This window comes from Oryctolagus cuniculus, chromosome 7, assembly GCF_964237555.1.
Source record: "Oryctolagus cuniculus chromosome 7, mOryCun1.1, whole genome shotgun sequence".
NCBI lineage: Eukaryota > Metazoa > Chordata > Mammalia > Lagomorpha > Leporidae > Oryctolagus > Oryctolagus cuniculus.
In genome coordinates, this window is record NC_091438.1 from 124,068,677 (window position 1) to 124,090,815 (window position 22,139).

The following is a 22,139-nucleotide window of genomic DNA, read 5'->3' on the forward strand; positions in this document are numbered from 1 at the left end:
GTAGAGATCTGTACTTTCCCCTGGATTTCACAATGCCTTTGTTTAAACCAACATACCATGACTAGCTTTCCTTAAGATACTGAGGGACTGTGTTTCTTTACAGAGGATTTAGTATCAATTACAAAGAAAACTTGAGAAGAAAATGCACTTGATAGCTTTGCTTCTTTGGTGCCAAAACAAAATGCAAGGGGATTCCAAGTACTTTTGGCAACAGAGGTAGAGGAAGGACAGAACATGCACTATCATCAGAGGGAGATTGCTGGGAGCTTGAGCTCACTGGACACTTATCTGTCCCCCTACCTTGTTCTCCCTAAGTCTCCTTTGTGCCAAGGCTGGGCTGAACATTGATGGATGGTGCTGGGTAACTACCCCCGCTTGGAGAGCTCTCAACCACTGTGTAAACTGCACAAGTAGTTGGGCCTTCAAGGACTGTCTGAAAGAAGAAAGAATGAGCCTTCCACTCAAGAAGACATATTACAACTGGGTCTTGACAATGGGCAGAAGCCAAGCCAAGTGTGGGAATGCTACTTACCTTCAATGAGCTCCCTTGTCTTTGCTAGATCATGGGTGTCATAAGGCCCATTTTAATAGGCTGTTTCCTCTCAGATACTCAAGGACCTGTAGTGCTGGATTGGCACTAAGGGGCAGTGCCTTGGCTGTCCCTTAGGGTAGAGCAAGTTAGGCATGCAGACTGGTTTTGGTTTTGAGGCTGGCAGCCAGGTGTCTAGATTGGAATTGAAATAGAAAAACAGGCAGAGAATGTGGTCATGGCTCCCAGTTGAATGGACCTGAGAGAGCGACAAATCCAAGTATGATGCACAAGGGTGGAAAGCAAGACAGTAGTCCACAGGCCATGAGTTGGAATGGAGAGTGAGGTTAGGGGCAGGGCCTATAGACAGTTCCTGGATATTATTGGGAATACAAGCTTGGAGTCTCTACGAATACTCTGCGTGAGGGGTCTTTGTTAAGCATGCTGAAACCCCAGTGCTATTAAGAGAATGAAATGACACCATGCTTGCGAAGCACCTAATGTGATGTCTGCTACATGCAGTTAACTCTCAGTGCATGTTAATCATAGAATTGCCTTCTTTTTCCATCAGGATTGACCAAGAGCTTCCATAGCACCAGGTTTGTGCTGGATGCTGAGAGGGAAGAAATTATTAGGATGCAGTTCCTGTCCTCTGGAAGCCCAGACTGGTGAAGGTAGAGACACACAAATCAGACATTCCAATTGAAGGTTTCAGTGACATGCTAAGGATAGTCATAGGGATGGTTCAGGGTGAAGAGGCCATAACCCAACCTAAGCTGACAGTTCTAGGAAGACTCCTTGGAAAAGATGGTAGCTAAGGTGAGTCTTAAAGGTCAAGGAAGAGTTACTCAGGCAAGGATTAGTGAGAAATCCATTCTGGCAATGGACACAACTTGAGCATAAGCACAAAACAGTATGATGTGCTTAGTGAAGAATACAAGGAGGAGCAAGAGGTAAGACTAGAGAGGAGAAGGGCTTGCTGGATCTGGAGACTGAGGGTCCTGGACTCCCTCCTGAAGTCAATAGTAAACCAGTAAAGAGGATTTAAACAGATTAACATGGCCCATCTTACTCTTTATATGAATCACTCTGGTTGGTGAGGGACAGTATATTAGAGAGCACCAGCTCATGGCTGGGAGAAATCTTTGGTTGGATGTTTCTAAGATAAAGATCAGCTATGTTTGATAAAATTAATTTTTGGATTCAGAAATGGGAAGAAGGGATTTTGGATCTAAAGCTATATACAATATATTAACACATACAGTCCTGCACTTGGTGAGCTGAGTTCCCACTCTGCACTATACAATGTGATAGAAAGGGGCATAATACCTTTAAGGGCCCTTCCAGCTTTAACTATTCAAGACTCAATAATTCTATTTCTCTTCTTAGGATATGAAATGGATAGATATTTGTCATTTACTCTGTGGTAGGACATATGCTCTGGGTTCTGTTTTCCTTGTGTCAGTATCTGTACCAGGATCAGAACCATGTCGTGCCCAGGATCAGGGCTCACTGTGGGGCTAATGTCAGTCTGTGACCAAAATTGCTGTTCAGTCTTTGGTGCTGGAGATGAGAAAACTGTTCAACCTAGAACTTTGGAGTCATGTTTTTGGGCTCATTACTCTGTTGCCTACACCATATGTCTGACCTGCAAAACTGCTGAAGGATTTTGGGCACATGAACATGGGTACTCAAGGATTCTTTTGGTCCTGGCTGTGCCCAACTCTGTACAGTTTGAACCTGGAAGGAAAATGTATATTCTGGGTCCCCAAAGCATCTAGGACTTTCCTCCAAGACAGAACGAATTCAACTCATTCTTTTGCCTGTTGCCTGTTTTGTGACTGGAAGCTCCACAGACACATCAATTTGGGTGTGTTTTTACAAGATGTATTTATTTAGTTATGAGGGAGAGTTACACAGTAAGATGAGAGATCTTCTGTTTGCTGGTGTCCTCTCCAAATGACAATAGCTGGAATGGGTCAAGATGAAGCCAGGAGCCTGGAACTCAATCCAAGTCACCTATGTGGGTGACAGGGGTTCAAGTACTTGGGCCCTCATTCACTGTTTTCCCAGGCATATTAGCAGGGAGCTGCATTGGAAATGGAGCAGCCAGGACTCAAACTAGCACCCTATGGGATGCCAGTGTTGCAGGCAGCAGTTTAACCTACTCAACCACAATGCTGTCCTAAGACTCATCCATTTTTGTGAATTCATTATTCCTACCTATTTCAACTGGGGGAATTCCCTAATTGTAACTTGTGATAGGTGTTGGAGACATAGATATGAATAAACCTCACACAGCTTCTGCCTTCATGAAGGTTAATACCTGTCCAGAGATGATAAAATAGTTGTTTTGAAGGCAGAGGATGAATATACATTCTAATGCAATGGAGAGCAAGGGTCCTAACTGAATGTAGCATCAGAAGAAGTCTTTTTGAGGAGTTGTTTAATTTGAGGCCTGGAAGATAAATAGTAATTAGACAAATGGATGGTGTTGGAGGAAAGAGTTTTAAATAGGAGGAACAACTTATGTGAAGACCTGGAAGTAAAAGGAACTTGGCAGGAGGAAACACAAGAAGGCCAGTTTGATCCTTGTGATGGAACTGTTCTAATCTTGTCAGTGGTGGTGGTCTTTGAATCTACATATGTGACAAATTTCACAGAACTGCAAGCACTCGTATATACAAAATGAGAACAAGTAAACTTGGTGAAATATGAATAAGGTCAATTAATTCTAGAAATGTCAATTTCCTGGGTATAACATCGTACTATAGCATGCAAGATGTTACCACTGTGGGGAAACGGTGAAGAGTATATGGGAAACCTGTGGATTATTATGAAAAGTGTATGAGAAGCTACAATCTTCTCCAAATAAAAAGTTAGAAAAAGAAAGAATAGAAGGGGTGGTAGAAAGAAGATGAGGATGAAAAAAAAAATGCAGTAGCAGCCAGTTTGGCTGAAGCAAAGAAAATGAAGGAATGAATAGTATTAGTTGAGCCCAGAGAGTTGGTAGGGGATACAGCATGCAGGACTCAAATCAGCTAGGACTGTACCTGAACGTAGGTGATAGAAGAAGAGCCTTCAGCAACTCTTGAGGAGTAACACGACCAGATCCTCATTTGAGGAAGGTCGTGCCCCTCTGGTTTGGGGCATGTATTGGGAAGGGGAGAGTGTAGGGCAATAAGAATTGATCCAGGATATAGTGGAGAAGAAAATAAATATATGGACTTGGGAGATATTTATGGTACAGAATTCATGGGAGTGATGAGTAAGTGGTGAGAGGACATGAGAAATGAAGAATGGCTTTGAGTTGTCTAACTTGATCTTTGGATAGACGGTGGTACTCTATTGAAGGAAGGAATGTTGGAGGTGAAGCAGGCTTGGAGATAAAGATTTGAAGAGGTTGTTTTAGAATATCTTGAGATGCCCATATAAGCTCAAAGTGCAGCTGTATGCAAATATATCTGGAGCTCAAGAGGGCAGTCTGTGCTAGGTATACTAATACATAAGATGAGAAGGCCAGAAGATCAAGGTCAAAATTCCAAGGAACGCTGACAGCTAAAGTGGAGATAGATGAAGAAGAGCCTTAAAAGAGATTGAAACTTATCAAAGAGATAAGAAGAAAATCAAGAACACTTAAAAGAAAAAAAAAGTTTCTGAGAAAAGGGAAGTGTGAACCGATGGAATGCTGCTAGCAGACCAAATGAAGGAAAGTTTCTTGAATTAGCAGGGTCACTGGAGACTTTGCAGAGCAGATTCAGGAGAGGCAGAGGCTGTGCTGCCATGGGCCTGAGAAAATGAGAGGTTAACAGATGCTGATAATAAGTGTGGGCAGCACTTTTCTCAAAAGTTCTGCCTGTGAAGAGAAGGAGAGAACAAATGAATTAAGGGAGAAGCAAAAATGAGTGAGGAGATTAAGGTGGCTGCTGTTGCTTTTCAAGGCCAGAAAAGATTTGAACCTGTGTTAGATCAGGCAGGAAGGGACTCTTCAAGACAGAAAGGTTGAAGATACAGGACAGAGCACAGGGCCTAGCATGGCACAGGTGCACTGTGAACACCAAGCGTTTTCTAAGACACATAAGCAGGGAGAGCGTTCCTGTGGGCTCTGTCGCACCTCACTAGCTATTCTAAAAATGTTGCTGTGCTTCCCCTTTCTGAAACAGCTATGCCATTTAGAACTACACAAAAACCACCCTTTCAACCTCCCTAGAGAGGGTTCAATTTCAGCAGAGCCAAGGTGCTTCCTCTTTGAAGGGCCTATGTGGCTGGAGCAGTCCCTCCCCCAACAGCACCTAACCCGAACTTCCAGCACAAGGGTACTGCCTCAAAGTAACAACAAATAGAAAAATTTCCACTGCAGCTGCTTGCCCACCAAACCCAGTTGTCCTGCCCACTTTTCCAAAATAGCATGATGAGGCAGAATGCATACTCTCAGGCTGACAACTTGATATCTATTCTAAAGGGGCAATAAGGATGACTAGATGCCCTAAACAGCTCAAAAGAATGGTGCTTAGCAAGAATAATCTCATCACATTTCATTCAGACACCCCCTTCAATGTCAGTTGCCCTTCCTTACACACTACTACCAACTTGGATTAAGTACTCAACTTACTTGTTTAGCAATGGGAAGCTGTTCAGAGTGTTGTAAGGAATAAAATGAGAGAAAATAAACAAAAAAGCCAGGCACATATTAGATTCTTCATATATTCATATTCCCTTCCCTTTCTTGCCAGAAGCCAAAACTTTTTTCCTCCCCCAAGTGCCTGCATATTGAGTTTGAGAGCCAAAGGGACTAGACTTAGAAAACAAGGTATGTCAGGAAGCGCTTGACATGGGTAAACCCCAGGATAATACCATCTGTCCCTTGGTCCGATTTTTGTTCTTCTGTTTTGGGGGTCCTGCTGCAAAAGAGCTTTAGATTTAACCTGTGAAACAAAAATCCCAGCTCTGTTTTAAATTCAGATGGAGCAGAATTTGTGAGAAAGGCGTTTCTGTGTTATAAAAAGGATCTTTTGCTTTATCACAAAGTTTCTTTAAATATGTGCTCCCCTGGTGCAATTAAGCATTTGTTTACAGATCATTAATTATCTGGCAGAGAGGCTTGGCTGGAAAGAATATGGCCTAGAGACACAGCTGGAGAGCTGGGAGCCCGTGCCAAGTGAGAATCCATCAGTACAAGAGAGTAAAGCTCAGAAATGATTGTGTAAGTCACGGATGAAAAGGAAGTCAACTTCCAAGAGTTGAGCATGCAGGCGTTCTGCGACTTCTAGTGAGGCTAGATGGGTAGGTGGTGGTCCATCCACCAAGTGGGAGAAGGCAAAAGGAGAACAGGTAGGAAGCATGGACTGGGGTCAAAAGAAGGCGCTTTTTCAGTTGGGGCATTTTGAGTAGGAGGTGCCCGGGGGACATGAAGGCAGAGAAAAGGAGCATCTGCACCAAGCTCCTGCAACGTATAAATATTTGTGGTGTGCTAAGAGTTCTAAAACTCGTTTACACGCCTCTGCTTTTTCACACACTAGGCTCTGTAGCCCAAATGGTGTTGCCCTCTCCTCCCTCTCCGATAACTGGGGAGCTTATACCTATTCTTCAGGTGTCATCTCTCACCCTCCTCTCTGGGAAGCCTTTCCAAGCTCCCCCAAGCAGGGTGCCCTTTTCCCAGACAGCTACTTCTACTGATGCCCACCTCCTTTAACACCGAGGCTCACAGGGAGCCTTCCTGGTCTAACCAAGTTTACATAATAAATGCTTGGCTTACCCTAACTAACTACCCCTAATCCTAACTCTAATAAAGATTCAGCCCAGGAACTTAGCATCACTTCAAAGTTGTAATTTTTGCATTTGCTCCCTTGCATGTCTTCCAGTTGTATTGGATTCATGGGGCTGCCACAAACCCAGAGGCCTTAACCAACAGAAATGTATTATACCCTGACTATCCTGGAGGATACAAGCCCAAAATAAGGTGTCAGCAGAGTCCTGCTCCCCCGAGGTTCTGAGTAAAACCCTTCCTCACATCTTCTGAATTTCTAGTGGTAGCCACTGAGACGTAGGTGTTCCTTGGCTTGCTTGCAGTTGAACACTCCATTCTCCTGCCTCCATCATCATATGTCACTCGCCCTGTGTGTCTCTGTCTTGAATCGTGCTCTTCTTATAAGGACACTACTCCTTTTGGATTAGAGCCCACTCTAATGACCTCTTAACTTCACTGTATCTGCAAAGACCCCATCTCTAAGCAAGGTCCTATTAACATATATCGGTGGTTAGGACTTCAACATATCTCTTTACAGGACACATTTCAACCACAAAGTACAGCAAAAACAAATGGTTTCCTGCAGGGTAAGGACTATTTCTTGTTTGCCTCTAGCTAACACCTCCTATAGGATCTGGCACAGAGAAGGTGGCCCAGGAAATGTTTTCTCAGATGATTGACAAAAAGCCTGTGCTTTCTAAGTCCATCCTGATTGTGTTTTATGAACATCAGGGCCCACTGTATGCAAAGACCTGTGCCAAATGCTTTGTGTGCTCTCTCGGAGGTTTTTCCTTACCCCAAAGATGAGGAAACCAAAGACGTCAGTGACTTCTCAGCTCTGCACAGCTAACAGGCCTCAGAGCTGGCATTTAAACTCTGGTTTGTTTTATTTCAAAGCTCTGATTACTACATTCTACTGCTTTTTCTTTTACCTTTTGTCTTCAGCAAAGCCTCTAACTGTAGGCAACCTCAGATATGCTCAGGGCAAGCTCCCAAAACAAGCGAGGTTTGTGCTTTGGCCAGAGTGTTGAAGCTCATCAGCACCCCTTGATGGGGTGGGGTCATGGAGGGAAGTATAGAGGGGGCAGCATGGGGATGGCAGTGGTATTAGAGATAGACTCTGAAGGAATGGTAACACTTAAAGAGAATTAGTAGTCCTCTCATCACCCCATCTCCAGCTTGGAGTACCTTTTTCCAATGACAAATCTTCAAAATGCTGACATGTAGGTTTCTCTGGGACTAGGTAAGCTAATACCCTGGGAATAGATGAGATCACCTTTTACTGAAGGCTCTTCTGTAACCAAGAGAAAGCATGCAGTGTGGAACAGAGAAAAGGCCCACAAGAAGCTGGGCTCCAGTACTGATCTGGTCAATAACAAATTCTGACTTCGAGCAATAACTTGACCTTCTGGCCTTCATTTCATTATTTCTGGAATGAGAAGTTCAGGCTATAAGAGCTCTGAACTCACTCATCTTGGTTCCCTGCTTCTATAGAATCTGTTTCTGTTTTATAACTATTTTAAGGTGTTTGTTACATTGCCAAGAATGGAGGAAAAAAGAACTTCAGGATAAAATTTTTCTATGCCAAGGAAAAGGTTTTTTTTCTCTTTTACACTTCTCTGTATGCAAGGCTGTACTTTGCTCCTTCCATGTCTGTCTTTTCAATCTGGTAGCCCTCACGAGTTTCCTCAGTGGCAACAAGCATTCCCTGGCGTGACCCTTCATTTTCAAGACACCAAAGAGAAGGAGTTGCTCATAAACTTAAAACCCCATGGGGAGTCTTTGACTCCTGTGCTGGTAAATCTGTTATAGGCTCTTGCTGTGACCTGTCCAAACAGAGAGATGGAAAAGAAAAGGGTGCATAGATCAAGACTGTTTAACTTGGGGGCAGTTTTGCAGCCCTCTTGCCAAGTGTAAGCACAGTGATTTCACTTCTTACTCTGCTTTCAGCTTCTTGAAAATGTGCAGGCCCTAAGCGAACATTCTCTGGCAGACTCATCTTTGGATAGACACATTGAGCATCTCAAGTGGAAAAATACGCTTTGTTATTTGTGCAGTTGAGGTCTGCCTCCACCTGGGGAGTACTAAGAGTCAAGGGGAGCAAGAACGTTGAATATCTCATCTTTATAGATCACAGCAGCAGAGATGGATTGGCTTGGAAAGAGATGGTTCCTCTTGCCAAGAGTCCATGTCCCAGCTGTCTCCTGAGCTGGTGACTCTGGCTGCCAGAGGACCTCAAAGTCCTTTCTCTGGTGATTTGGAGTTATTGAGCTTAAGGTATATGGTTTCCTCCCTTTCTCTTTATGAATGTTCTTGGCATCTTGTTCCCTAAGGAATCAGGGAACAGGATTTTGGATTTTCCACTCAAGTACCCCTTACTCTACCTAAACCAAAATTGGTGCTATCAGATATCTCAGCAAGAGGAGTACAGCCTCCCAGATCCTACATGCAACCCATGTTGGAAATCAACATACCTGCTGAATGACAAGCATTGTGCCTGGGGTCTATGGAGGTAATATAAGTGGCAACCACATGGACTTTACACCAGGTTTGAATCCAGTGCATGATATGGGTCCTCTGTTTTCTTCCCTGAACCCCAGTGGATGTATATGTGAAATAGGAACAACAGCAATGGCTTCCCAAGGGTACTACGAAGATCGCACATCAGGTACCTAGCATTACCGGCGACAGAGTAAGAGGCTCAGTACTTTATATTCCTCTTCTTTGCCTTTTTCTTTTTTATAGAAATTATTTCATTTACACATCTCAATAACAGACAAGTTTCATTTTCTCATTTTATCGATAAGGAAAGTCACTCCATCTGGTTCTCTACTATAGCCCACACATTAAGTGGAGAATCTAACATAGAATAAGCTCCCAAGAAATAGCTCAATAACAAATAAATGAGTGAATGCAAAAGACAGTCTTAGCAGTGTTAAAAATCTTGCCCAAATTCTCACAGCCAGTGTCCCAGAGGAATTAGCACATAAGGCAGGGCACCAGAGAAAAAATCGTGCAAGAAGATGAGAGAACCCAGAAATGGAAACAGAGAGGCATAACATAAGTCATGCTTTTTTATGATTGAGAACACTGTGTTTCACAAAGGCATGTTTTAAATATACAAAATCGCAACATGACTTTAAAAGCAGACAATAAAACCCAAACTTAGCTTAAGCCCCAATACTTTGTAAGATAAAAGTACAGATCCTAGTGAAAGCCCAACCTTCTTAAACAAGGCACGCTGCCCCTGTTGGCCACAAAAGGACAGTGGGTAGAGAGGGGAAGGCACACTTGATCCAAAATTAGCTAGCTGCCAGGGGTCTATCCTTGTCAGTACCCTACCTCCTCCTGAAAGGAATGAATAACAGAGACCCTCTCAGAAGAAAATAAAAAAGGCAACTGATAGTTTTTGAAACCTGTAGGAAAGACACTGTGCTTGCAAGGCACTTACATGCATTGGGTCATCAAGATTCTATGACAATCTTGTAAGATCATCTGTGGCATTCAAAAAATGGGAATCAGAGATCCGCCAAAGGTGATAGGGCAGTAATTGAATCCAAATAAGAACCCAAAGTCTGTGTAGCTGTCACTTTTCACTTTGCCTTACACCTCTCCCATGCCATGCTCTCTCTCCAGCGTGGGTCCTAGAACTCGGTAATCATAGACTATGTGGTGGCCTTGCAATGTGCAGGACATGTTAGCAGGGTGGGAGCTGGGCTCTTGCATAGCTCTGCCTACCAACTTGGGTAAACTTCTCCATGGCTACTTTATCCAGAGTATGACACACTCATGTGTACACCTTTCTCCTATCCATCCCTATGCTTTAGAAAGAAATGTTTCACCATTAGCTGATTATTTCTTTGTCCTCTATTCTGGCCATTTATTTTCCATTATAATAAATATGTTTCCAATAATAAGGGGTGCAGTCCAGAACATCCACCACAAGACTTAAAAGAATAAATTAAAAAGAAAATGTGTTGTATGTTGTGTATATGAGTCATTTTCTCATCATAACATAAACAATTGGGAGCAGGGAACACTTTAATTTTGGGTGACATTAATAGGTGGACCCTTTTATGCTACTAAATATAGTGCTTCTGAATAAATAAAGTCTTCTTTATACTAAAGATTGCATCTAGTATACTCATACGCACCCACCACAGGGCAAAAAACATCAAGGAACTTCAGGGTGCTTTTTGGGAAGTCGAATGTCTGCCCGTTATCCCCTAGATCCATCAAGATGGTCTGGACATCCCTGAAGAATCAGCCTATGACCCTCTGAGAATGGATGCTCCATTTTCCCCCATTTTATCCGGAAGGATCCAAATCCCTCAATGAGGCAAGAGTCAGACTCTGAGGGAGCAAGCATTGTGGTAGAAGTCCATGACTGGGACTCTAGAGCTGAATGGCCTGGATTTGAATCCGGGCTTCACCATTTACTTCTGCCCTTATCCCTTGGTTTCCTAGGCTTTAAAATGAGGCTAGTAATAACAGTAGCTACCACTCATGATTTTTTTTTTAAGTTTTATTTTTTGAAAGGCAAAAGAGGGCTGGGCAGGCAACAGCCAGGAGCCAGGAATTCAATCTGGATCTCCCAGGTGGATGGCAGGGTCCTAATTACTTGAGTCCTCACCTGCTGCCTGGCAGGTTGTGCACTAGCTGGAAGCTGGAATCAGGAGTGGAGGCAGGACTCAGGAATACGGGCATCTCAAGCCTCAGCATCTTAACTACTAGGCAAATTGCCCAGCCACACAACCAGATTGTTACGAAGATTAACTGAGAAATGTATGTAAAGCCTGGGACAAGGAGAGCATTCCATAAAGGTTCACTGCTAGTATGCGTATTCTTATTTCTCCAATCAGTAGCAGAGTAAGAAAACTCTTCCTTGGGGTATGGGGGGAGGTTGACACTTCTCACAGAGATAACTGTGACTAGAGCTCTCTGATCATCTCTTTTCTGGCTCAGTGAAGCCTTCATTCAATCTTGCAAATAAAAGGTGATTCCCAACAGGTTCTAACTCCCTGGCCATCCACAAAGGTTGCAAGGCAGTAGAAATGTATTGGACAGTTGGCCACTTCAGAAAGCCCGGAAAATTCAGAGTCTTTGGCATAAGGAGGCCATGATTTAAGAAATCCTAGACAATATTGTCAAATCTTCAACAACATTTACAGAATTATTACTTACCCAAGGTATGAATGCTTGGGCTGATTGATATCAGACTTTCCTATAAGGTCTGGTTCTCAGATTTCTAGGTAGGGATTCAAGCCTATGGAAGCTAAGATCAAATTACACAGTCAGTGCAGCTCCTTGTTGTCTTAGGAAACTCTGAGGCAAGGCCTATTTCAGGCAGCCACCAAAACCCAGCCTTTGAATTAAAGACATGCAGGTTCAGGTCTCCTCCATGTGACTATAAACAACTTCTATCACTTCTCTGAGTTTGAGTTTCCTCCTCAGAGAAACGGAGATAATAATAGTACCGACTTTATGGGGTATTTTGAAAAGATTAAAATAACAAATAGGTAAAGCAGCCTATTGTGGAAATCAACAATTGCTAGTTCTGTTTTCACTCCTTTCCTCTGATTTTGAATTTATGGCATAGTCGTGACATTCTGAAGAATATCAGAGTTCATGGTTTACTGTGTACTTCTGAGATGACTTAACTCTCTGTATGAATGTTCCCTTTTGTGCTTGTCACCCAGCACAGCAGCCTAGAGTTATCAAACAAAAGCCTCAGAGTGAACAGATGTGGGGTGCACGCACTCTGGCCCTCTGGGGACCTGGGAAGGGCAGGCGTTTGGAGGCACAGGATCAGCTCACAGTGAGCAGAGAACTAATGTGTGGTCTTTGAAGAAAGGTTGCCCCATTATTTCTCAAATAATGTTGGACTCGGACTCGTCAGAAGACACGAGATTAAGGCAGAGACTGCCCTCCGTAGGGAGTTACAGAGTCAGTGACTTCCAGACAACTGCAGGGTAGAAAGAACTCTAACCTTGAAGGATGAAGCAGAACCACCATTTTGTTTTCTGCAGGACCCAGGGACTGTGTCAGGGAAGCTCTTGATACGATTATGTGGCTCTTGGTATTAGTGTATGTATGATTGTCAACTTGAGGTGTGCATTTTTCTATAATTATTTCCATTTTGTTATCTCTTCATAGGTAGAAAAACATTTTAAAAATGTTTAGTAGTGCTAAAGGTAAAAAAGGAAAGGGACTTTTGTTTGTTTGGGGCCAGAGGGTGAGAGTAGTCAGACCTTGTGGACTGCACAGAAACAGAAAGATACTCACAAGAAGACGGCGAGACTCAGAAGGACTGAAAAGAGCCTTTGGTGGTCCTTGACTCTGGGGACTTTTCTCTTTTCCAGAGACGATGTTTCAGACATATATTCATTCAGTGTGTGTTTAGGATTTCCCATGTGCCAGGCAAGGTGCTAGGATCCAACAGAGAAGAAAGCTAGCGTTCCTTCTCTGATGGAGATTTTGAGCTAGTGGCAGAGACAGACAATGTTACAGGAAATACATATGTGATTATATACGATGAGAAATTCCATGAAGAAGATGCTAAGAAGCCATGGAAGCATGTAATAGGGCCCTGAGCAAGGCTGTGGAAGGGGGTTGGGAAGAGCAAGTCAGAGGGGACATTTCTGAAGAAGCGACATTTCACCTAAAAAGTCACAGGATGAGCTAATTAGAGGAACTAGCAGTAGCTTTTCAAACCAGTTGCCCGTCATCGAAATTCATAATTGAGGCACCTGCAGTTTTTCAAGGTAGCCCACTTTTTTGTTTCTTTTTCAAAACCAAGTCAAATGCTATTTCCTCATAATAATCTCTTCTTTTCGTAACTTCTTTGTATCTTTAACCATTGGGAATTCATTTGTCGTCTGTGGTTTATATAGATTATACACTGCTAGAGTAAAGTGCCAATTCAGATCGTCCACATGACCAGATTTCCCACATGTGACTCGCAGGAGCTCATAACATGGCTGAGACTTGATTGTTGAACTTCACTTTGGTCTGCTTGATCTGAACTTCAAGCCAAGAGGCACATTCACAGACTTCAGATTGCTGAGAATGCTTCTGCATTTTACATTTTATAAAATGTGTGGAAGTTTTTATTTCTTCTAAGAAAATACTCAACAAAGTCAGTTTTTGAAAGAATGAACCACCCCAAACACAACATTTTAGAAGTGTTTGCTGCAGGTTTGGGCAAGGCCTGTAGCCTCAGAGGCTCTTGAACATTTGAGATCTGAGAGCTTCTTTGGTGACTATGATCTGTGGCCACTGAATCTGTATTGAAGGAATAGTACTAGGATGAAAGCATCCTGGGGTGCTTCTGGGATAATCATCAGCATTATTCAGCTTATCATATTCAATTTGATTCAGTGAAAACTTACTAGGCTCCTTCTTCTATGTCCATATATGATAAGCGCCCTTGTAATAGCTACTATAATACCAATTATGATATTAACATTAATAGCAATTGTAATTTTTGGAGGATTTGCCATGTGTCAAGCAGTGTACAAGCACTTTATATGGGTCTGTTCTTTTAATACTTAGATCAACTATATGAGGTTGTATTAGTATTCTGATGAACAAAGTGACACTGGGAAAGATTAAGAAACTAGTCCAGGGCTACACACAAAGTAATGGCAGACCTTTCTTATTAGACCATGATTTCAATCCAAGGCATAAGACTATAATATACTGTCTTCTTTTTACACTGGCATGACAGTTTTCAGATTAAGAAACTGTAACCCAGAGAGATTAAATGACTTGCCCAGAGTTATATATGTATTTCAAAGTCTTATATATTTTACCTGAAAATAATATCTACAACTGGTTGAGAATTTCCTGTGTGCCTGGCACATTACCTTAAAATATTGAAACTCAGAGGTGCTCAGCTTTGTCTGACGTTAGAATAATCTGGCAATTTAAAAAAAAATGAAAAACAAAAGAATGCCCAGGCTCCACCAGATTTCAGGGGATAGAGCCTAAGAGTGGGGTATTGTTTGAGTTCCCCAGTTCATCCAGATGGACAAAGAAGATAGTTTAAAAAAAAAAAAAACTGCCCTGATGCTTACAGATCCTCACACATGAGGCTAAGAGGTTTGGAGACCATACAAACATCAATGGTGGCTTGCCAGGGATTGGGGCTGATGGGGAGGGTGGTTTAGAGATAGCACAGAAGATTTTAGGTCAGTGAAAATATTCTGTGATGCCATAATGTATGGCACTATAATGGTGGATATTGTCTAAACCTATAGAAAGTACACCACCAAGAAGTGAACCCTAATGTCAAAGATTTGCTTCACGTGATTATGACATGTAGGTTCATCAGTTGTAACAAATGTGCCATTCCAGCGTGGGGCGTGGGGGGTGTTGGTAATGGGGAACCTTTGCATGGGGTGGTGGGAGGGAAAGGTAAGTGGTGTATGGGAAATCTCTGTGATTTCCTCTTAATTTTGCTATGAACCTAAAACTACTCCAAAAACAAAGTCTTTAAAAATGTAAAAAGCAGAGACTTGAAAAGGCAAATCAAACGTCACAGAAAAAAAGGCAAAATCAAGAAAAAATGTGGTCAATCATTAGCAGAGAAGTTGAAAAGACACGCTCCAGTTGCTTTAAAAATTTACAGAACCCAGGTCTCCTTAAAATAGTTTTGCAAAGTACACTGAGAATTCCATGCCGTAATATGAAACATAAGTCCCGCTGCTGCCACTGAACACACTTCAGCTGGCTGAATGCAAGGAGCTTGACATGAACTCAAGGCTCTGGGAAACTCAACAGGACAGCGCAGCAGAGACACAGTTGCAAAGCTGCCCCAGATGTGTACATTTTCTGCTCCATTAAAATGACTTGGATGAGAGGCAAAGTACATTTGGCCAACAGAAGGAGGGAGTGGGGGGAGGGGGGAGACAAGACAGTCAACCTCATCAGAGGCTTCTCTCCCAGACTTGCCTTCTCTCCAAACTCAACTAAAATGCAAATATGAACTCAAGCCTTCCAGGGCTCCTGAGAGCTAAATGGCTTTGTCCGTAAGTCTCGATTTTCTCAAGTCTGTCATGAGATTGGTGTGACATTAATTGAGAACACGTATACACAGTGCCCAGCATGCATGGCTTATCGTGAGCTTTGGAGGAAAGGTAGATACCACAATTATCATCACCAAGACCAGGTTATGTGAGAAGAGACAGAGAGAGAAAGTGAAGATGTCTGGACAGAAGACAGACAAGAACCTGGGGAGATTAGATCGCAAGTTTTCCCATATCTGAAGGGCTGCTAGGAGACTTTGGTGAACCCAGTATGGAAGCTGCGAGGTGAAAGATTCTGTATGTGGGCTGGTGGGGAAGAACTTTCTAATGGTAGCGTCCCAAAGTTAAGGGGTGACAGTACACTTCCTGACTGTGTGGAAACAACCTTGGTGACCACTTGGCAGGAATGCTGATGAGGGAATTTAATCATAATTTGCTTGAACTTGATGTTTTGAATTGCTTCAAGTCTTAAGGCTGTGTTTTGGGATTATCTTTTCGTGTCAATCAATGAGTCATCAGCATCAGGAGTTTCTGGTACATGTAAAGCTTGGGGCTATGGTCTGTGGGTCAAGGAGGAAAATACTCTGACTCAGTTTTCTCTAGGGTCGAGGAGGCAGAGCATGGCACATAGTTGGTTCTTCAGGTAGGCATCAGTTGACTGAATGTCTGAGTCACACAAGAAGCAGACACTGGATGTCTTTCCGTTGCTGTCCATGACTGTCTTTGAGCATCCTGTGCCTGATCATTGTTCTTTTCTTCTCTTGGGGTTCTTTTAGAATGTTTAGCACCGACTTGGGTGGAGAAGTTGTTTGAACCTGAAGGTGCAGTGATTTTTAATATACTCCTGAATGCATCTGTCTCAAAAGGAGTGCAGTCAGTGTTTGGCCCTTTGATCACTGGGAATGGGAAAGACAGAGTTGGGATTCAGCTCCAACTCTGAAAAGCAGGAATAGGCTTTTTAAGAAAAATCATGCAAGAGGTTAGTCATTCAGGCTCTCTTTGTGTCTTTCTTTAATAGATTTGTTCTATAAACATTTACTTCCCAGCCCTGGGTGAGGTACCTGGGATGCTGAAGTTACTCAGCCTTTGTCTCCCCTTAAAAAGCCTTCATTCTAGTGAGGAAAGACAAAAGGTGTTGGGACAAATAGTAGAAAGAGCCGGCCTGGGCTTGAGGACTGTGGGTGACTGGGAAAGCTCCACAATGGAGACATGTGAGCTGGTTTTCAGGGTAAGTTGGGGTCACTATGCTCTTAGGGAGGGAGAAGCTCCCAGAATGAGGAGAGAGCAAACACAAAGGCTTGGGACCTGCTAAGGCAAGTTGTCTTGGAAATGTCATACAGCTTATGTGTCTAAAATATACTGTGTCCAGGAAGCCGATGAGATTGGTAATATATGTTGAGGTCCTTCTTATATTGAGATGCAGAGAGGAGGTTGATCGTGATGCTACCTGATATAATTTTGCAAACATACTCTGGAACTTCATGGACTTTCTTAAATATGGCCAACTCTGCATTATCTATTTTTGTAAATTATCAGAAATCCTGCTACACATTACTTCCCCTTGACTACCTTAGGAATGTATTCTCAAAGTGAAACCTCATTTAAGATCAGTCCAATGAAATCATAATCATGAAGGTAAATCTGCTGGAACAACTCAGAGGGGTTCCACTTTTGCCCACAAGTGTGTTGGTTGAGATAGGACCAGTATCTGCATGAGCACAACTTGGGGTCATGCCTGGCTGGCACGGCATGTATGCCAGTGGATTGGTTTAAGGGAACTCAATCTGACCTATACATGTGGATCTGGGTTGATAGGGCTCATCTATATAATGTACACCCCAGACCACAGTTAAATAATTTTGGGGTTGTGGCTTATCTGCTTCATTAGTGGAGCCAATCTGAAATGTAAGCACAGTACTTCAGTTTTATAAAGCTAAATTTTTTTATTATAAAGCAATGCTTCATTATAGGAAATAGAAATAATACAGGTATAAACATTATAAGGGAAAACAAAATTATCCACCAGTATCAAAAAGATAAGAGAATCACTTTTAACATTTGGTGTACTTATTCTATTCATTTGTACAGATTGAACTCATTAGAATTAATTTTTAGAAAATAGAACATTTAATTGGGTCCGCTACCTCCATTAAGTGTTCCTCTATGAGAACACTTTTCTCACTGTATCATTATTCTTATAGCTTTGTAACAGTCCCATAGTGGATCACAGGTGATTCGAGGATGGAGCAGGAGTATGAATTCACACTGTAAACTAATTTTGACACAAGAATCAAAAGCTGAGGCTCAAGCTCTGATACACTAACACAAGGTCCAGGAATGCAGGTGCTTGTCCCACCTTTTCATCTCTTTGCCACCAGGCCCAGCCCATTATCTGGCATGCAGGGGGTATGCAAAAAATATTGGTTACTTGAATAAAAGAAATGGATGGATAGATGGATGAATGGATGGGTCTATATTTTTATGTGTTATTTTTCTTCACCCCAAATTTACTGATCCCCTGCCAAGCGCCTGCTCTGAACTAAGCATCTGGGCTGTAAGTAGCCACATTGGATCCAAAGCCCGCAGTCTCAGGGGCATCCCTGTTAGGGATGTGAGATGGAGCTTCTGGTGTGAGTTGGGGCTCCTAAGAGGTCAGAGGCCAGTTTCAGCATGGCTTGCCCTGGGGGCCTCAAGCCCCTCCAGACCCTCCAAAGCTCAAGCAAAGGTTATTCCAACGCATGCCGGATCTTCCTGTGTCCCTGAAAGCCTACTGTTGGATGTGCCTGGCCAGCGTCCCCCGCACTCGATACTTTATTCCTACAGGTACCAGTTCAGGGGCGGGCAGGCAGTGGAGGGGGTAGCTCAGTGGAGAAAGACTGCAGGGCAAAGAGGTGTCACTGCTCACCCCCCCACACACACACACACGGGAGGGGAGTGGCCCTGGACAAGCCTCCACAGCCCTGGCCTGCAGGTCCAACTGGAAATCCCAGATAAGTCCCGGTGGTGGTCAGAACTGGTTTGGCAGCTCTGGGAGAATGTTTCTGGAGGACTGACCCTCCAGACGGCGGGAGCTGGCAGTTTGGGAAGAGGAAAAAAAAAAAGGAAATAAGAGAAAGGCGTGTGTGTGTGTGTGTAGGGAGCGGGGTACTAAAGGAGCCCAGGCGGGGGGGCTGAAGTTGCCGCACTCCCAACTTCTAGTCTGCAGCAAGTTTACACTTCGGGATGCAAACGAGACTGCCGCCACCCACCCCGCGTGCACTCTCGCCCACACTCCCCGCCGCTTGGCAATGCAGTGTTGCTGCCGTGCGTTTGTCGTGCAGCGCGTCGGTTGAAGCGGCACAGTCCTGCCCGCAGCGACCTGCGGCCGGTGCGCGTCTCCCGCAAAGCTACCGTCGTTACCAGCAGCGTTGCAACCGACTCCCCGGCCCCTTCCCCTCCCGGCGCATCGCGCTCCGGCTGTGATTGCTCGGGTCTGACTCGGCGAGTGGCGGCGGCTTCCAAACCCCCCGCATCCGCCCCGCGCCCCCCTTCCCCTCCCTCCCTTTTCCGCGCCCAGGCGAGAGCAGCCGATTGGCAGAGCGGTGCTTTCAGGAACAATAACAGTGGGGGGAGCCCGGGTCCCGGGGAGCCGCCCCCGCTCCCCCGGCCGGGCCGCGCCGCTCGCGCCCCCCGCCGGGTCCCCACCTCCGCGCCCGCCCCGCGGGCTGCGCGTCCCGACCGGGGCCCGCCCCCGGCGCCCACCATGTACGCCTTTGTGCGGTTCCTGGAGGACAACGTCTGCTACGCGCTGCCGGTGTCGTGCGTGCGCGACTTCAGCCCCCGCTCGCGGCTGGATTTTGACAACCAGAAGGTGTACGCCGTGTACCGGGGCCCCGAGGAGCTGGGCGCCGGGCCCGAGAGCCCCCCGCGTGCCCCCCGCGACTGGGGCGCGCTGTTGCTCCACAAGGCCCAGATCCTGGCGCTGGCAGGTGAGCAAGCGGGCCGGGAGGGACCGTGGGAGTCGGGAGGGGCCGGGACCGGGGCTGGGACGGAGGGGGCCGAGGGAGCCAGCGCTCGCTCCAGCCTCCTCCTCCTCCCGCCCCGGGGTTTTGCAGCGGGGGACCGGGTGTCTCTAAGAGGCCAGACCAGTTAAAAAGACCCGCTGGTCCCCTTTGTCTTGCACGCTTCCCCGGCACTCCCGCGCTGTCAGTCTGTCTGCGCCTCTTCATCTGTGTCTGTCCTCTTTCTGTTTCTTTGTGTTCTCCTGGCTCATACACTTTGCCTTTCTCGCTCCTGCTGTTTGTAACGGCGTTTCTTTCTCTCTCACCTTCTCTTTACCTCTCTTCCCAGTTCATTCCTTTCGGTCTCAAGTTTCTCTCCCCTTAAGACCCTTGGTCCCTCCAAAGGAGTGAGGAGGCTAGGGCTTCTAGGCAGTAGTCCCTCCTCAGCGGGAAGCTGCGACATCCTTGTCTGGGCCCTGCTATCGTTGGACAGGATGAGGAGGCCTTGAACCTCAATGCATTGGGTGCTGCTCTCCTGCCCTTCCCTGGCCAGGTGGCACAGGTAGCAAGGCAGGGTCCCTCAGCATCCCTTGGCCCCCACATCCCTGTCTGAATCTCCTAGAAGGCTCCCTGAGTGAAGTGGGGACCAGCAAAGGGTTTCCAGGCCAGGTTAAGACCAGACCTTGCATCCCTGCTCTCCCAGGACCCTGAGATACAGGGCAAGACAGGTGATCTCCTTCCCAGTCGACAGGTGAGGATACCCAGGTTCAGTTGCTGATAGGACACGGCCAGCCCTGCAGCCTCCTGCACCAGGGTTCTTCCTGCCATGCAGAGGCACTTCTTCCTGTGAAAAGAGAAGACAGCTGGCCCTCTTCCCCAGCTCTGAGAGGCTTGGGTTCAGACACACAGAGCAGAGCAAAGTAGCCCATCCATTTCGAGAGCATCCTCTTAGCACTGCTGGTAAGAGCTGCATGCCTTGGACCGCACACAGAATGTGCCTGCCCTCTACCTGGAAGAGAGCCCCGAGGCTGGGAAACGGAATGAAGACATTATTAGCATATGGTCATATGGAGACCCTTCCCGTTTTTTTTTCCCCCCCAAGTCCTTTTGCTTTTTCTTATTTAGTCTAAAAGATGAACCCAGCATCCATCCTGGTGACTTGCCCAGGGTCTTGTGGCAAGTTAGCAGTAGATGCGAGCTCAGCCGCACGACTGCTTCTGTCCCACCACTTCAGGTTGCCTCTGAGACGTGGATTTGCAGGAGCTGCATGGATGGAGACCTGGAAACTGACCCGCAGCACCCTGAGGCCCTTTCTTAGAAACCATATCCTCACCCCTTCCCTGACAGGCCCTGCTGCCCAGTGCCTAGGATCCACAAGAACTGAGTGAGGGGAACTAGGTGTTAGAAAAGGGAACTCTTTGTAGCGGATTAGGTTTTATTTTGTTTGTTTGCTTTTAGTTCCCTGGGGGGAGGGATGAGGAATTCATTCCCCAAGAGGATAGGCCTGAGGGAATTGTACCTGGGCTGTAACCCTACCTTTCCTTTTGCTAGAAGAAAAGAAAGCATGCTTCTTGATGCCATACCCCAGTGCTAGACCTGGAAGGGCCCTAGGAGAGCGCAGGCGAGGTGTGTCTGGGGGAACCAGTGTCTGTGTGTAATGGCTGTTGTCCTCCTTCAGAGATTGTTCGTCCTTCTACCCGTTCATCCATTCAGCAAACTCAGGCACTGCAGAGAGGTCTCCCAGGCAGCTGGCAGCCCCCACCAACTCTGATCTTAAAATTGACACAAGTCCTCGTAAGTAAGACCCATGTCGCCGTTGACCCGAGAGCCACACATTTTGAGCCTATAGACTATTTATTTCCCCCCACCCCTCTTCAGTTTTTTCCTTGGTAGGCAAAAGGTAAAACCAGACAACTTGAGGTTGGCTGGACCACATTTTGAATTCCAATCAGCTGGTTAATTTTTAAATTGGAGCCAGTGGCCTGGTTGCAGGCTTGATTGGAAGGGCCAGGGTGAGCTTGGGAACTCATTTATCCCAGAACTCTCCTGTGTGTCTTGAACGCCCATCTTGACTTCAGCTGGGTGGCTCTGAGAATTGCTTAGAGCAGCTTCTCTCTCTTTTTTTTTTTTTTTTTGACAGGCAGAATGGACAGTGAGAGAGAGAGACAGAGAGAAAGGTCTTCCTTTGCCGTTGGTTCACCCTCCAATGGCCGCCGCGGCCAGCGCACTGTGCGGCCGGCGCACCACGCTGATCTGATGGCAAGAGCCAGGTGCTTCTCCTGGTCTCCCATGGGGTGCAGGGCCCAAGCACTTGGGCCATCCTCCACTGCACTCCCGGGCCACAGCAGAGAGCTGGCCTGAAAGAGGGGCAACCGGGACAGAATCCGGCGCCCCGACCGGGACTAGAACCCGGTGTGCTGGCGCCGCAAGGCGGAGGATTAGCCTATTGAGCCGTGGCGCCGGCCAGAAGCAGCTTCTCCTAAGGAGCTCGTCTGGCGTGTCCTGTAGAGAAGTACTGCTGTACTGCAGCACCAAGTCTGAGGGGACCACCTCTCCGAGGAGGCAGGGGCTGCTTTCCGCTGCAGATGAGCCTCGTTGACTCCTCCCTCTCGGACACCAATGGCGTGGTTTCAGAGGTAGTGTCAGGGCCACGCTGTGGCCTTCACTGAGATGTGCAATACCTCATGGCATGGTTTCAGAGGTAGTGTCAGGGCCACTCTGTGGCCTTCACTGAGATGTGCGATACCTCACTGGGTTTTTCCCCAGGCCTGCACAAAGCTGTCTTGAAGTGTCCTTCTACTTACATCCACGAAATGTCAGACACAACAACTGCTGTAGAACATTGTATTTTACTC

At 45.6% G+C, this 22,139-nt stretch overlaps 1 protein-coding gene across 5 annotated transcripts in view; it reads left to right on the plus strand.

Annotated features, from left to right (window-relative positions):
- Nucleotides 1-22,139, plus strand: part of LOC100353437 (AGBL carboxypeptidase 4) — a 669,119-nt gene that overhangs the window by 389,861 nt on the left and 257,119 nt on the right. Inside the window, exons 1-2 of one of the 5 annotated variants that reach the window (XM_070078543.1) lie at nt 19,149-19,272; nt 20,963-21,078. The exons of 3 other annotated variants lie outside the window; for them this stretch is intronic. Coding sequence is in view for 1 of the 2 variants with exons in the window: in XM_002715109.5 (XP_002715155.1) it covers nt 19,047-19,272 (226 nt within the window). In the remaining variant the exon portion in view is untranslated. Of the gene's footprint in view, nt 1-18,223; nt 19,273-20,962; nt 21,079-22,139 lie in introns of those variants that run through there. One more of the 5 variants, XM_002715109.5, reaches the window with a different exon arrangement.